General features: G+C 42.5%; 1 protein-coding gene across 11 annotated transcripts in view; it reads right to left on the bottom strand.

Annotated features, from left to right (window-relative positions):
• Positions 1-706: 706 nt before the first annotated feature.
• Positions 707-16,120, bottom strand: part of LOC310842762 (trefoil factor 3-like) — a 33,644-nt gene continuing 18,230 nt past the window's right edge. For 2 of the 11 annotated variants that reach the window (XR_014563343.1, XR_014563349.1), the window contains exons 2-3: positions 9,506-9,712; positions 7,875-8,209 (exon numbers count right to left, since the gene is read on the bottom strand). Coding sequence is in view for 1 of the 11 variants with exons in the window: in XM_083734902.1 (XP_083591028.1) it covers positions 1,119-1,126 (8 nt within the window). In the remaining 10 variants the exon portion in view is untranslated. Of the gene's footprint in view, positions 802-927; positions 1,127-2,430; positions 2,632-3,810; positions 3,847-7,874; positions 8,210-9,505; positions 9,713-10,319; positions 10,352-16,120 lie in introns of those variants that run through there. The other 9 variants (XR_014563345.1, XM_083734902.1, XR_014563346.1 and 6 more) reach the window with 7 other exon arrangements.

The following is a 16,120-nucleotide window of genomic DNA, read 5'->3' as shown; positions in this document are numbered from 1 at the left end:
GCTGCTGATGCAATCCATTTCAAGCTGACACTGACACATCTTGAGAAAGGATGATGGAATTGTGTCCCATACGATTACCTCTTTGGATTTCACAGTGAATGGATTGGATGATGCTCTGAGTCTGAATGATTGTCATAACATGGAATGGACCAGATTTCCCATAGGTCCACCACAGCTCCCCCTGCCCCCTTTGCCTCTCCACATCATGGAGTGTGGCTCAACTGCTTTAAGTCACTTGAAACCATTCGTCTCACAGGCCCCTTTCTGCAGTGCACCTCTCCTTTGAGTTAAAAGTTGGTGGATGGATGGGAGATATACCTAGAAGGAGTATAGGCCAGCTTGGCTGGATCTAGACACATCAAAAAACATCTCAGGAAAACACTCTGTAAATCTCACATTGGCGAAAGACAGAACTCTACATTGCCACCTGGTGTCACAGTGTTATAACACATTTAAAATGCCTTTTTCTTTACTAATGTAGCTGAATCACTAGTTTATGATTCTGTGAGTGTGGCCAAAAATAATCTCAAGCTCTAGACTGTATTCTTGTTGTAAAATATGTTGCTAGATATCCAGCCTACTTGGATAATAGACTTGTGTCACTTTGCACTGCTGTGACATAAGAGCTTAAAGGTGAAAAAATGTCAAGTGCATCAAAAAGAGAAACACATCATCGTTATTTTTTTGCAATGCTTTAATATGCTGAATGCACAAGAAAGTTTCATAAAGATAAAGCAAATAGTGGGAAATAAAATGCATTTCTACATTCTCAAGAGTAATAGCCAAGGTTGGCAAAAAATACTATGGACCTGAGACTAATTAGCTACATTTATAGCAGACATAGGTAAACTCGGCCCTCCTGATGTTTTGGTCATTATCCCTGACCAGCTGGGGATGATGGGGGGCCGAGTTTGCCTATGCCTGGTTTATAGCTTTTGGGGGAGATGATTTGCAGTTGTTGTGTGCAGACTGACCTCCCTGGAAAGGAAAGAAGCAGAAAATCAGGGTGGAGAGCAGGAAATGTTGAAAAGCGACTGCTACGCTAGCATTTTGTTTTCTGTTTTTGTCTTGGAGGGATGCCGTTGTCGGATGTTCCTGGGCTGTGCCTTCATTTGCCTCTAATTTGCTGAAATGAAAAGAAGAGAAAGCTGCTTAGAGGGTGAACATTCCTGTTTCAACTGTCTGGAATCTGAATAGGGCTTGGGAGAAATTTCATTGGTTATGGATAAGTTGGAGGTTATCCTTGCTCTTTTCTGGATGGCTTCCTGCTTGGGTTGTCAACTAAGGGATGTAGACCCAAAGAAATCAATGGACTGAAGTTAGTTATGACTTAGTCCATCTTTATTGCATCCCTATAGCCTTGGCCCTCTCTGGATTGTATCCCATGTTGTGGGAGAAAAGTTGGCCAAAATTATTTAGGGAATCTTCCTTTACCCAGGGATTAAGTTAAACGCATCCATACAATTGTAAACATCGTAGATTTTTCCAAATGGGAGGTTGTGGGTTGAGAGAGATCAACCTCTCTGATGCAAAACACAAAAGAAAAGGGGAAGGAAGAATACACTTGTCATGCAAAATGGTAGAAAGAGGGAAAGAGACAGGGTTCTTAAGCCTGCCAGTTCTAGTAACACTCAGCAGTTATAAAGTCTCTCTCTCTCTCTCTCTCTCTCTCTCTCTCTCTCTCTCTCTCTGTGTGTGTGTGTGTGTGTGTGTTGGACCAAGGTAGGTCAGGATTATTCTTTTCTCAGAAATTGCAAGTGTTTGATAATATCTGGAGAGAACCCACAATGAAGTGCTGCTCAAAATGAGATAAATGTTGATGGGGGCTGAGATGGGGAGACTTCTGAGCTGTCAGTCCTTTACATTATGCTTCCTAAAGCAGGAACATAGTGTGGGTTGCTGGCACCTGGGATGGTAGACTGGGCAGCAGTCAGTCCCTTTGCTAAGCGACATCTAATTGTGGGAGTCTCTCCTTGCAAACTAGCCCCGACCGGTAGCAGAGATAAGGCAGAGAAACCCAAAGCTGCTGTGTCGCCGCACTCTCCTGTCCTTGCAGTGAGGTGCAACACACATGGCTCTGGCAGTGCTTTCCTGCCTTTCTGTGCCTGGCATCCCTTTGCCTACCGCAAGAAAGAGGCACTGCCACTGCATAAGCCTCTAAGGCCTCAATGAGGGAGCCTGACGTGGGGCAGCTGGTTGCGCCCCCTTAGAAATTTGTGCTCAGGGCCCCACTGTCACTGTCCAGAAGCAGAGCACAAGTGCTTCACCTTGAACTTGGCTAGGACCAGCAATTAAAAAAAACAACACCCAGATGTATTACCAAATGTATGGCATATCCTCCCCATTCCCCAGGAACAGCTGTAGGATAAGCTCTTGATATCTATTAGTTTTGGGTTTTTTTAATGAAAACAAATAAAAGCTGTTGCTTACCTCCTCAGCCTCGGCCCCAGCGGCGGCCCCAGCGCCAACCTCGGCGAAAGCCTCGGCGAAAGCCACCTCGTCGGCCTCGTCCACCTCCCCGTCCACGCCTGGCATCCGCCACACTAGCCAATCCTACGATCAGGAGAATTGCCAGCAGCCAGATCCATTTGAAGTTCATTTTTATCTGAAATCTTCACAGAATCTTCAGACCTGTTAAAGCATTTCATATCAAAGGTGTGACTCAACAGAGGTTCAATCTGCATTTTTTCAATAAAGAAAGGCAAAAAATGGCAGTGTTTGGTTTGACATTTGTATAGCATTTCTGGTGTCCAAAAGTGCTGTTATGATGACATCATTCCTCTAAGGTAAATCAGTATTATTATCTCCCACATTGTGAGGGCTGAGACTGAAAATGGCTTGCACAAGTGAATTCATAGCAGTGGCAAGATTCAAACCAATGAAAATTCACATCTGAGTAGGTGCATGTACTCCTAGGGTATCACTAACACCCCCCCCCCATGTTTCAAAGCTTAGGAATGTGTCATGTGTTACGATGCTGGACTTGATAAAGTTTGGGTTTGATCCAGCAAGGCAATCCTAACTAATAAAGTTCTGAATCTCTCAGTTTCCTGCTGCATCACAGAGGAGAAAGAGGTAAATATTAATGAACTTGAGCAGCAGACGTTACACAAATAAAGGGAAGGAAACAGGTAGAAATACAAGATAAATGTACTTGAATGGAAGAATAGACTACAAGATAAAAATTCATCAACAGGCACAAACACTCAAGCAGCTGTGTCTTATCAGCACAGATATCATAGCAAGCAAAGCAAAGCAAAGTGTGAGGAAACGTGGCTCTCCCAAGCTCTTTCTGCAGGCCACAACTCAATTCAACTGGCTCATGGAAATCAAAAGACTCCAACTCCATTCATGTGAATTCACACTCTCACACACCAGTTAGAGATGGATGAACCTGTCAGTTTCAGAGTCTCTCAATTTCTCATTTTGACAATCTCAGATTCAGTTTGGTGTATTTTGCCATCAACTTTGAAATTTCTTATAAGTTTGCATGAAGATTCATCAGAATTTCTCCTAACACCCCCCCTTCTTGTATGCAACTTTGCCTCACATACACATTTTTGCAGGCAATATTCCCTAAGAATGCATTTTGGTCTACTATTTTCACCATTATCTGCCTTTCTAAGCCCCTTATGTGCACTTTCCGTACATCTTCTCTTGGTTGGAGAGGGTGACACAAAATTCGCAGAAGTTTGAATTTTGAACCAAAGCCTCATTTCAGTTTGTGTATTGCGAAGTGGGTAGAGATGCATTAAAATGAAAATCAAACCAAATCCCTTGCCTCCCAGTTGCTAGAACCACTTGACTTACCCCACCTGAATGAGTTGCTGAACAGCTCGATGAGAAACAGCAGGATATCAAAACTCAGAAGGGCAAGGCTAATTTATATGGTTCAAGAAGACCTCCTCCTTCCTGTGGCAGCCCCTTGAGGTGAAACAGCTATCAATAATTGCGCCAATGAAATAACCGTTAGTAAACCCATAAGCCAAGAACTGGATGTTGGGTTCAGGAAACAATGCAAGGCAACAGACTTTTTAGCAACATTTCAGTTGATTTCTTATATCTTTTATGTCAAAAAAAATCCAACTGTTTTGTGGTCACAAGAAGCTGCTGCTTCCATGTGTTGCATTTTCCTATCTTGAGCAACAGGTAAATGAGACTTGGGACATTTTAACTGGCAACCTTCTTTATCTGGCAATGTTTCTTTTCTTTTTTACCTGCAACTTTCTCATGCAAAGAGGAACACAACTTTAGCAGATCCATTGTGTATCCCCCTCATATATGCTCATTTTTAAAGGTATCCCCCCAATATATGCTCATTTTTAAAGGTATCACCCTCATATATGCTCATTTTTAAAGGCAATGATTCCACAAAACCAACATTCGAATATCTACTTGAGAAGGCTTTTGATGGTGCTGAGCAAGGTTCATATTTCAGACTGGGCTTTTTTTTTTTTAAGTCTATAATTTTTCTGTAGTCACTACAAGTAAGAGATTTTTTTAGGAGCTCAGTAATTTCTGTTCCTTTAGAACAGAATGTATGTATTTATTATATTTATTTGTCACTACGTACAAGTGTCTCAATGTGATTGACATAAGAAAAGTAAGAAAGAACACAAAACATTAGACCGAAAGATAAAGGTATCAATTAAACAAGACCTCAAGTGCTACACACACACACACCTCACTTAAAAGAATGAGGACAATAAAAGTCGTCCTAGACATAAATACTTGCCCTCCCAATATGGTAGAGTAGGGTACTCAATATGGAGGGCTACCACAAATCATGCAGTTGAGTTTCCTGCATTTGGGAAAATCGCAGGGGTCAGCACACTCACAGTGAAATGGATGAGCCTCAACATTGGAAAACCTCCTTCGTGGTTCATTCAGAGTTGATGTATTGATATGTCACTGAATATTTATTCCTCTCATTGTTTCATGATTCATATTCCTTCTGTGGTGATGACTTGTTTTGATAGGAGGTATGGTCCATATACAGGAAGGAGAGGGATGAGGAAGCAGTATCAGTGGATTCTACTTCAGACCTGTTCAAAACTGCTTAAAATCTGAAATGCAGATGTGCACCTTCTGGTCCTCAGGACAATGGGAAGATGTCCTTTTCTCAGACTATGACCAAGTGTGTATGCTAACTTCATTATTTCCTCCCAAATGAGAAAAAGCAGCTTCTAGCTCAAGGGGAGTACTTGGTGCATTAATATCCAATTTCTGAGCAATTGAGTTGCACATATGCCAAGTGCATAACAAGCTTCCCTGTTGTATCCTGAATGTGTGCTTTTCAGTCAGAGAGAATGGAACCAACTGATATGTCAAGAAGGAGGTTTCATTTTTGCTCCATTTCTGCTCTTTTCCTTTTTGTGATGGTGTCAGGAGGGTAACTGATATCCATTGAGTCTCCATCAACTCTCATAATTTATTTATCTATTTAATTAATTTGTACACCGCCCATCATCCGAAGGTCATTGCATAAAAATACAAAATGGGAACACAAAATACAGCATGAAGCAAAAACAAACCATTAACCCCCCCTTACTGGGATGTAGAAGGATGTAGAATTTTCATCAGGAAAGGCCTGGTTATGGATAAAATTTTTTGCTTGGCCCCTAAAGATATATGCTCTCCCTAGCATTGCACAGACAGGGAGCCACAGCTATGCCCATTCTAAGAAAAGGGCTGTTGGAGGAAGAAGCATTTTTTATCTATGCTGACATTCAGAAAAGCATATTGAAGCCACTGAAGACAATACTTTGCTGGATATCACAATTCATTATGAACTGGTGGACAAATGGCCACCTATGTTGTGCCTCATCAGCACTGGATTTTGAGCGGTTCCCCCGCACAGGGGCACCGAACCAAGGGGGTGCACAATAATTATAATACTTAGATTTATACAGATACCTAATCAAAGTTAGAAATATTAAGTTGGGGGAGTGGCATGCTCAGGGTGTCGTATTACCAAAGTTCACCTTGCCCTCATTAAGAGAGTGCAGGCCAGGAGATGAGATGTACAAGCTCCCAAGATGCATATGCCGTAGAAGCAAAGAAAGTAAAAATATACTAATATGCATTTCTGGTTTCCCTCCTTCTGCTGTAATATAGATATCAGTTCTCTGTGAATTAGTTTAAAGTGTTGTGGGGTGGCATTAATGGTGTGATCATGTAAAGTATATTTCCCCCCACTAAGGAGAGCACACCATATATTCGTGAGTGATCCTTTACAGAACTCTAATAGCAAATGCAAATTGAGAATACCAGCAAATGGTTACTAAAACAGGATCACTGGGAAACATGAAGGAGTCATTAGCATGTTCAGAGATCACTAGAATTACAAAGATTGTTTTTTAAAAGCCTGTTGGGGATTATTCATAACAGTAGGAGAATGGGCAAAATTTAGTTGATATATGCACAATACCCAAGTCTTGTGGGAGATTAGGTATATTGACCTCTTCCTGAAAGGATTATGTGCATGTTTTCCACGAGGCCTGCTTAATGTGCACAGCTGTCAGTTGTTATGCACAGTAACCTCTCAACATACATTTCTCTTACAATAGATAGCCCAAACAGCCCCAGAATGTTCCCTATAGCCATGGTACATACAGTTTGGTTTCAGTCGGGAAATAAAAATAGAAAACTGAGGCGGGTGGGGAGGGTAGCAGTGGTACATCCTGGTTGGAGAGGATAGCTGGCTGGAACCCTGAAAAACAGTGCTTCTGTTAGAAGGTGAGGATATGCTGTAACATTTTGTTGTGGCTCCTATTGTCCTATCTTGGGCAGTGGGCTCTTAAGTTAAAATATTTCTGAAAATGTTTGACAGCCCTGCCCCATGGTATGAGAAGCCCACTCGCCCTTTTTCATGAGGCTGCATTGAGGGACGAAGGATGCTTCACTGGGGCCCCAACAGGGGAATTCAAACTGGGCCCTTCCTGGTGGGTGGAGAGGGCATAAGCCTGCTCCCTGCTACGGCACATGGGGATGCAAGCTGGGACTTGGGCTGTGTGGAAGGCGAAGACAATGGAGCCGATGGTGGGTTTTCCTCAGATTGCCCATTTACGCAGCCAGCACCCTGCCCCCTGGTATGAAAATAGGGTAGTGAATGGATGATGCTTTGAGTCTGAAATCATCCCCACAAAGCTGCACTAGCCACAGGGAGAGATGAGTAGGTACCATACTGGATAAAGGACTGGATCTGTAGCTGATGCAATCCATTTCAATCTCACACTGACAAAAGGATGGACACTCTCACACTTGAAAAGGGGTGATGGAATTGTGTCTCTTTGGATTTCACAGTGAATGGATTGGAGGATGCTCTGGGTCTGAATGATTGTCATAACTTGGAATGGACTGATTTCCCATAGGTCCACCACAGCTCCCTCTGCCCCCTTTACCTCTCCACATCACGTGATGTGGCCCAACAGCTTTAAGTCACCTGAAGCTATTTCTCCAACAGGCACCTTTCTGCCATGTACCTTTGAGTTAAAGGTTGATGGATGGATGTCCACTTTGGATGAGGAGCTTGTAACACCAGCTAACCCAGGAGAAAAATAATCTCAAGATCTATACCAGGCATAGGCAAACTCGGCCCTCTAGTTGTTTTTGTCCTACAACTCTTTTGATCCCTAGCTAGCAGGACCAGTGGTCAGGAATGATGGGAAGTGTAGCCCCAAAACACCTGGAGGGCCGAGTTTGCCTATCCCTGCTCTAGACTGTACTCTTGTTGTAAAATATATTGCTAGATATCCAGACTACTTGGAAAATAGACTTGTGTCACTTTGCACAGCTGTGAGATAAGAGCTTAAAGGTGAAAAAATGTCAAGAGCATCAAAAAGAGAAACACATCATTATTATTTTTGCAATGCTTTAATATGCTGAATGCGCAAGAAAGTTTCATAAAGATAATGCAAACAGGGAAATAAAATGCATTTCTACATTCTCAAGAGAAAAAGCAAAGGTTGGCAAAAAATACTATGGAGCTGAGACTAATTAGCTACGTTTATAGATTTTGGGGGGAGATGATTTGCAGTTGTTGTGTGCAGACTGACCTCCCTGGAAAGAAAAGAAGCAGAAAATTGGGGTGGAGAGCAGGAAATGTTGAAAAGCGACTGCTACGCTAGCATTTTGTTTTCTGTTTTTGTCTTGGAGGGATGCCGTTGTCGGATGTTCCTGAGCAGTGCCTTCATTTGCCTCTAATTTGCTGAAATGAAAAGAAGAGAAAGCTGCTTAGAGGGTGAACATTCCTGTTTCAATTGTCTGGAATCTGAATAGGACTTGGGAGGAACTTCATTGGTTATGGATAAGTTGGAGGTTATCCTTGCTCTTTTCTGGATGGCTTCCTGCTTGGGTTGTCAACTAAGGGATGTAGACCCAAAGAAATCAATGGACTGAAGTTAGTTATGACTTAGTCCATCTTTATTGCATCCCTATAGCCTTTGCCCTCTCTGGATTGTATCCCATGTTGTGGGAGAAAAGTTGGCCAAAATGATTTAGGGAATCTTCCTTTACCCAGGGATTAAGTTAAACGCATCCATACAATTGTAAACATCGTAGATTTTTCCAAATGGGAGGTTGTGGGTTGAGAGAGATCAACCTCTCTGATGCAAAACACGAAAGAAAAGGGGAAGGAAAACTACACTTGTCATGCAAAATGGTAGAAAGAGGGGAAGAGACAGGGTTCTTAAGCCTGCCAGTTCTAGTAACACTCAGCAGTTATAAAGTCTCTCTCTCTCTCTCTCTCTCTCTCTCTCTCTCTCTCTGTGTGTGTGTGTGTGTGTGTGTGTGTGTTGGACCAAGGTAGGTCAGGATTATTCTTTTCTCAGAAATTGCAGGTGTTTGATAATATCTGGAGAGAACCTACAACGAAGTGCTGCTCAAAATGAGATAAATGTTGATGGGGGCTGAGATGGGGAGACTTCCAAGCTCTCAGTCCTTTACATTATGCTTCCTAAAGCAGGGGCATAGCGTGGGTTGCCGGTGCCTGGGATGGTAGACTGGGCAGCAGTCAGTCCCTTTGCTAAGCGACATCTAATCGTGGGAGTCTCTCCTTGCAAACTAGGCCCAACCGGTAGCAGAGATAAGGCAGAGAAACCCAAAGCCAGGACTGCCGCTGTGTCGCCTCACTCTCCTGTCCTTGCAGCAAGACACAACACACATGACTCTGGCAGTGTTTTCAAGCCATCCTCCTCCTCCTCCCTCCCTTACCCCTGGCCCAAGGGCAGGGCACATGGCATCCCTTCACCTGCCGCAAGAAGGAGGCACTGCCACTGCATTAGCCTCAAAGGTCTCTATGAAGGCCTCCGTCACTGTCCAGAAGCAGGGCACAAGTGCTTCACCTTGAACTTGGCTAGGGCAGCACTTTTTTAAAAAACACCCAGACGTATTACCAAATGTATGGCATATCCCCCATTCCCTGGGACCAGCTGGAGAATAAGCTCTTGATATCTATTAGTTGTTTCTTTTTTTAAAATGAAAACAAATTAAATCTGTCGCTTACCTCTTCAGCCTCGGCCCCAGCGGCGACCCCAGCGGCGGCCCCAGCGAAAACCGGGTCGGCCATCACGTCGACCACCTCGGCTGCCGCCTCGGCGACGGCCACGCCTGGCATCCGCCACACTAGCCAATCCTATGATCAGGATAAGCGCCAGCAGCCAGATCCATTTGAAGTTCATTTTTATCTGAAATCTTCACAGAATCTTCAGACCTGTTAAAGCATTTCATATCAAAGGTGTGACTCAACAGAGGTTCAATCTGTTTTTTTCCATAAAGAAAGGCAAAAAAAGGCAGTTATTGGTTTGATATTTTTATAGCATTTCTAGTGTCCAAAAGTGCAGTTATGATGACACCATTCCTCTAAGGTGAATCAGTATTATTATCTCCCACGTTGCGAGGGTGGGACTGAAAATGGCTTAGTCAAGTGGCAAGATTCAAACCAATGAAAATTCACATCTGAGTAGGGATAGGAAGGAGTGCATGTACTGCTGGGGTATCACTAACAACCCCACCCCACAACAAGTTTTGAAGCTTAGGAATGTGCCATGTGCCATGATGCAGGACCTGATAAACTTTGGGTTTGATCCAGCAAGGCAATCCTAACTAAGAAAGCATTTTTGTCTCCCTTTCTAAGCCCGTAATGTGCACTTTCCATACATCTTCTCTTGGTTGGAGAGGGTAACACAAAATTCACAGAAGTTGAAATTTTGAACAATAGCCTCATTTCAGTTTGTGTATTGCCAAGTCGGTAGAGTTGCATTAAAATGAAAATCAAACCAAATCCCTTGCCTCCCAGTCGCTAGGACCACTTGACTTACCCCACCTGAATGAGTTGCTGTACAGCTTGATGAGAAACAGCAGGATATCAAAACTCAGAAGGGCAAGGCTAATTTATATGGTTCAAGAAGACCTCCTCCTTCCTGTGGCAGCCCCTTGAGGTGAAACAGCTATCAATAATTGCGCCAATGAAATAACTGTTAGTAAACCCAAATGCCAAGAACTGGACGTTGGGTTCAGGAAACAATGCAAGTCAACGGACTTTTGTAGCAACATTTCAGTTGATTTCTTATATCTTTTATGTCAAAAAAATCCAACCGTTTTGTGGTCACAAGAAGCTGCTGCTTCCATGTGTTGCATTTTCCTATCTTGAGCAACAGGTAAATGAGACTCAGGACATTCTAACTGGCAGCCTCCTATATCTGGCAATCTTTCTTTTCTTTTTTACCTGCAACTTTCTCATGCAAGGAGGAACACAACTTTAGCAGATTCATTGGCCTAGGTATCCCCTTCATATATGCTCATTTTTAAAGGCAATGATTCCACAAAATTCCACACTCACAGTGAAATGGATGGGAAAACCTCCTTCATGATTCATTCAAAGTTGATGTATTGATATGTCACTGAATATTTATTCCTGTCATTGTTTCATGGTTCATATTGCTTTTGTGTTAATGACTTGTTTTGATAGGAGGTATGGTCCATATACAGGAAGGAGAGGGATGAGGAAGCAGTATCAGTGGATTCTATTTAAGACCTGTTCAAAACTTCTTAAAATCTGAAATGCAGATGTGCTCCTTCTGGTCCTCAGGACAATGGGAAGATGTCCTTTTCTCAGACTATGACCAAGTGTGTATGCTAACTTCATTATCTCCTCCCAAATGAGAAAAAGCAGCTTCTACCTACTTAGTGCATTAATTTCTAATTTCTGAGCAATTGAGTTGCACATATGCCAAGTGCATAACAAGCTTCCCTGTTGTATCCTGAATGTGTGCTTTTCAGTCAGAGAGAATGGAACCAACTGATATGTCAAGAAGGAGGTTTCATTTTTGAGCTCCATTTCTGCTCTTTTCCTTTTTGTGATGGTGTCAGGAGGGTAACTGATATCCATTGAGTGTCAATCAACTCTCATGATTTATTTATCTATTTCATTACCGCCCATCATCTGAAGTTTGCAGGCTGGTTCACTGCATAAAAATACAAAATGGGAACACAAAATACAGCATGAAACAGAAACAAACCATTAACCCCCCCCCCTTACTGGGATGTGGAATTTTCTTCAGGAAAGGCCTGGTTATAGATAAAACTTTTTGCTTGCCCCCTAAAGATATACAATGAAGGCACCAGGTGAGCCTCCATGGGGAGAGCATTGCACAGACAGGGAGCCACAGCAGAAAAGGCTTATTGTCATATTGCTGCTCTCCAGACCTCTTGTGGAGGGGACACACGAAGAAGGGCCTCCCATGATTATCATAAGTACCAGTGACAGCAGTCAGCTCCCACTCCTCTTGTCCTGGAGTCTCAAAGCAGTTCTGGGCCAGAAACATAGTAGGTCATGCCATGGATCATGACACAGGGTCTTTTCAGTTGTGCTGCCCCAACTCCAGGGCCGGATTAATACCTTCGAGACCTGAAGCACTTAAAAGATTTTGGTTTGCCCATATATATCTCATTCAAAGATAACCAATAATAAACCGTAAAATAAAACTTTATTTATCAAAACGAAAAAGAATCTACAGCAAGATGGAAAACAATGTTTATTTTTCTATAATTGTTTTAAAAATGTTGGGGTTTTTTTTTGTTCAGCTGCACCATATTGTCCATGGTAAATCTGGCAATGGAAAATTTCTGTGGTGCACCCCTTCCCTTATTCCATAAGCACATGCTTATTTTGCTTATTGGATATTCCAGCCCTGCCCAACTTTCAAACGCTGTCCCCAGGGGGAGTCCCCTAATGCTGAGAGTGATGTATCTCCAGGCCTCCCTATTCACCATCCCATGGGCTCAGAGAAGGATTTCTGCAAATGCTGGAACACTTTTGCTAAATACAGGTTTTCTGTTTTTATATTACTACTACTACTACTACTACTACTACTACTACTACTACCACTACATACATACATACATACATACATACATACATACATACATACATATCCTGCCCATTTGGCTGAGTTTCCCCTGCCAATCTGGGTGGCTCCCAACAGAATATTAGAACAGAATAAAATATCAAACTTACCTTAACAGGGCTGCCTTCAGATGTCTTCTAAAAGTCAGGTAGTTGTTTATTTCCTTGACATCTGATGGGATTCCACAGGGCGGGCGCCACCACCGAGAATGCTCTCCGCCTGGTTCCCTGTAACCTCACATTTCATAGTGAGGGAACTGCCAGAAGGTGCTGGACCTCAGTGTCCAGGCTAAACCATAGGGGTGGAGACGCTCCTTCAGGTATACTGGGCCCAGGCCATTTAGGACTTTAAAGAGCAGCACCAACACTTTGAATTGCACTCGGAAGCATGCTGGGAGCCAATGTAGGTCTTTCAGGACCAGTGTTATATGGTCTTGGCTGAAGCATTCTTCTTCCTGTGTTCTTTGCTCTCCTCATGGAATCCTCCAACTTCTTACACTTTCCTCCTCATATTTCTGTGCTACACTCTTAGATCACTAGTCAATTTAAACTGGGGAATACCAAGTATGGTTTCTCTCCCTTTCTACCTGTTTAGCTTATTGCATTGAAATGACCGTACAGGGAGCTAGTTCTTGGAATCATAGAATCATAGAGTTGGAAGGGACCCTGAGGTTCATCTAGTCCAACCCCCGGCAATGCAGGAATCTAAAGCATCCATTACAGATGGCCATTCAATCTCTGCTTAAAAACCTCCAAGGAAGGAGAGTTCACAATCTTCCAAGAAGTCTTCTTCACTGTCAACAACTCTTACCATCAGAAAGTTATTCTAGATGTTTAGTTGGAATCTCCTTTCTTGCAACTTGGATCCATTGGTTCGGTTTCTACCCTCTGGAGCAGGAGAAACAAACTTGCTCCATCTTCCATGTGACAGCCCTTGATATAGTTGAAGATGGCTATCATATCTCCTGGGATCCTGCAAGTTTAAACTGTTTTAACCTGTGTGTGAATATGTGTAGCTCCTGAAATATAGAAACATATCCATGTGCTGGAACATGCTATGCTGGAACATGCTGTGGAATATATTCCCCGTGGAATAATATGTGAACCATTCGCCAAGAGCTATGCATTCTGCCGGCATCTGGCCCGCTGTTCTCTCTTTCTGGCCCACTGAAATCTCCACTGTGCAGAACCATCTAGATGGGATCATATTGAGGAAGGACCTCAGAGTTAAGCCAGATGGGTCTATCAGTTCTCTTCCATTGCAATATGCAAGCTGAAAAACAACAGTCCTTTGGAATTCACACTTCTCTGAATTTCGCAGTGCAGTTCTTCAGATAAGTAAGGCATACAAAAGTACATATACTAGTGTATAGTGTACGTAATAAAGAGTGCTTATATTGATGAAAATAATATTAAAAATGTATTTCATTGGGTGAAATGGTCTTGCAAAAATGTGTACATCAGGCAAAATTACATTAAAATGTGTATATTGGCAGCACTAATCAGTCATGCTAAAATGCTGATTCAATGCTAAAAAGCAAGATTCAGTCAGGCTAAAATGCTGATTTTTAAAATAAATGCACAGTGATGTAGAAAGATAATCTGAACTTGAGAGATTTGGCCATCCCTAGCAATCTGCCACCTTTGTGAGGATGTGTGTGGAAGTGACTCTTCTGTGCAGCATCCTGAAGGATTTCTCTTTCTAAGGCACTAGGACATAATCAGGACTTGAATTACCAGTGGAGAAGCAACATTTGCATCATTTGTAATGTCTGCCTAAGGAGGTACTTAAAAGATTCAAGCACAGGCCCATCACACACATTTGCATAGAACATGTATATCCTAATTGATATGTATAGATGCAAATTTAGGCCTATGAGAAAACGAAGGTGGTAGATAAGTCTCACTGTGCTTTTCCTGAATTTCCTGCAGCCCTTATCCAAGGCCAAGAACAAGGAAATGCATCTTGGAAAGGGAGGCAAAGTGCATAACATTTGCACATTTATAAATAGCCACTGGAATGTAAATAGGAATACACTGCATTTCACCATATTAGGGAGGACAATGACTTGTGTGCCTGCTCAGGCTGCTGTCCTGGTGGCAACAGTTGATGGGCATCTACAAGGCCCCAGACTGCTCTTCCTTCTTGTCGTTCTTCATCTTTAAGATGTACTTCAACAAGACCAATACTTCAGATATAGGACTGTTCTCCAACAACACTTCAATTAGAGTGCTGCCTGCTGTAAAAAAAGGAGCTATGCCCATTCTAAGAAAAGGGCTGTTGGAGGAAGAAGCATTTTTGATCTATGCTGACATTCAGAAAAGCATATTGAAGCCACTGAAGACAATACTTTGCTGGATATCACAATTCATTATGAACTGGTGGACAAACGGCCACCTACGTTGTGCCTCATCAGCACTGGATTTTGAGCGGTTCCCCCGCACAGGGGCACCGAACCAAGGGGGTGCACAATAATTATAATACTTAGATTTATACAGATACCTAATCAAAGTTAGAAATATTAAGTTGGGGGAGTGGCATGCTCAGGGTGTCGTATTACCAAAGTTCACCTTGCTCTCATTAAGAGAGTGCAGGCCAGGAGATGAGATGTACAAGTTCCCAAGATGCACATGCCGTAGAAGAAAAGAAAGTAAAAATATACTAATATGCATTTCAGGTTTCCCTCCTTCTGCTGTAATATAGATATCAGTTCTCTGTGAATCACCGGTAGTTTAGGGTGTTGTGGGGTGGCATTAATGGTGTGATCACTTAAAGTATATTTCCCCCCACTAGGGAGTGCACACCGTATATTTGTGAGAGATCCTTTGCAGAACTCTAATAGCAAATGCAAATTGAGAATACCAGCAAATGGTTACTAAAACAGGGTCACTGGGAAACTTGAAGGAGTCATTAGCATGTTCAGAGATCACTAGAATTACAAATATTGTTTTTTAAAAGCCTGTTGTGGATTATTCCTAGGAGTTTATCTCAGTGAAGACCTTACTTGGAAAATCAATACAACCCAGATAGTTAAGAAAGCCCAACAGACACTCCATCTCCTCAGAGTATTGCGAAAGAATGATGTCAATCAACATTTGATGATCTCATTCTACCGGTTCACAATAGAAAGTGTCCTTTCATACTGCATCACGGTGTGGTATGCTGGTTTGACATCAACTGATAGGAAGTGCCTACAGAGGGTGGTGAATACAGCACAAGATATTATGCGCTGTCCCGTGAATCCGCTGGATGAAATAGCGGAAGAACGTTGCCTCAGAAGAGTGAGGAAAATACTTAGGGATGATTTATACCCTGGATGGCACTTTCTTGATCTCCTGCCCTCAGGCAGAAGATATAGAAGCATGATTAGTCGCACCAACAGGGTAAAGAACAGCTTCTATCCTTGGGCTGTTAGGCTGCTGAATGAAAAGATAACAACAGGGCAACTGACTTTCGGGTTTGGTGGGTGTGCGTTAGTAAACAAGGAGAATTAAGACTAACAGAGCTGAGTGGGGGGGTGCTCGTGTAATCTCACTGTACAAGTTGTACAAGTGACAAAGTATTTCAATTTCAATATTCATAACAATAGGAGAATGTGCAATATTTAGTTGATATATGCACATTACCCAAGTGTTGTGGGAGATTAGGTATATTGACCTCTTCCTGAAAGGATTATGTGCATGTTTTCCATGAGGCCTGCTTAATGTGCACAG

This window comes from Podarcis gaigeae, assembly GCF_964106915.1.
Source record: "Podarcis gaigeae genome assembly, chromosome: 4".
Taxonomy (NCBI): Eukaryota; Metazoa; Chordata; class Lepidosauria; order Squamata; family Lacertidae; genus Podarcis; species Podarcis gaigeae.
Note: the sequence above shows the minus strand (reverse complement) of the source record. Positions and strands in the feature narration are given on the sequence as shown.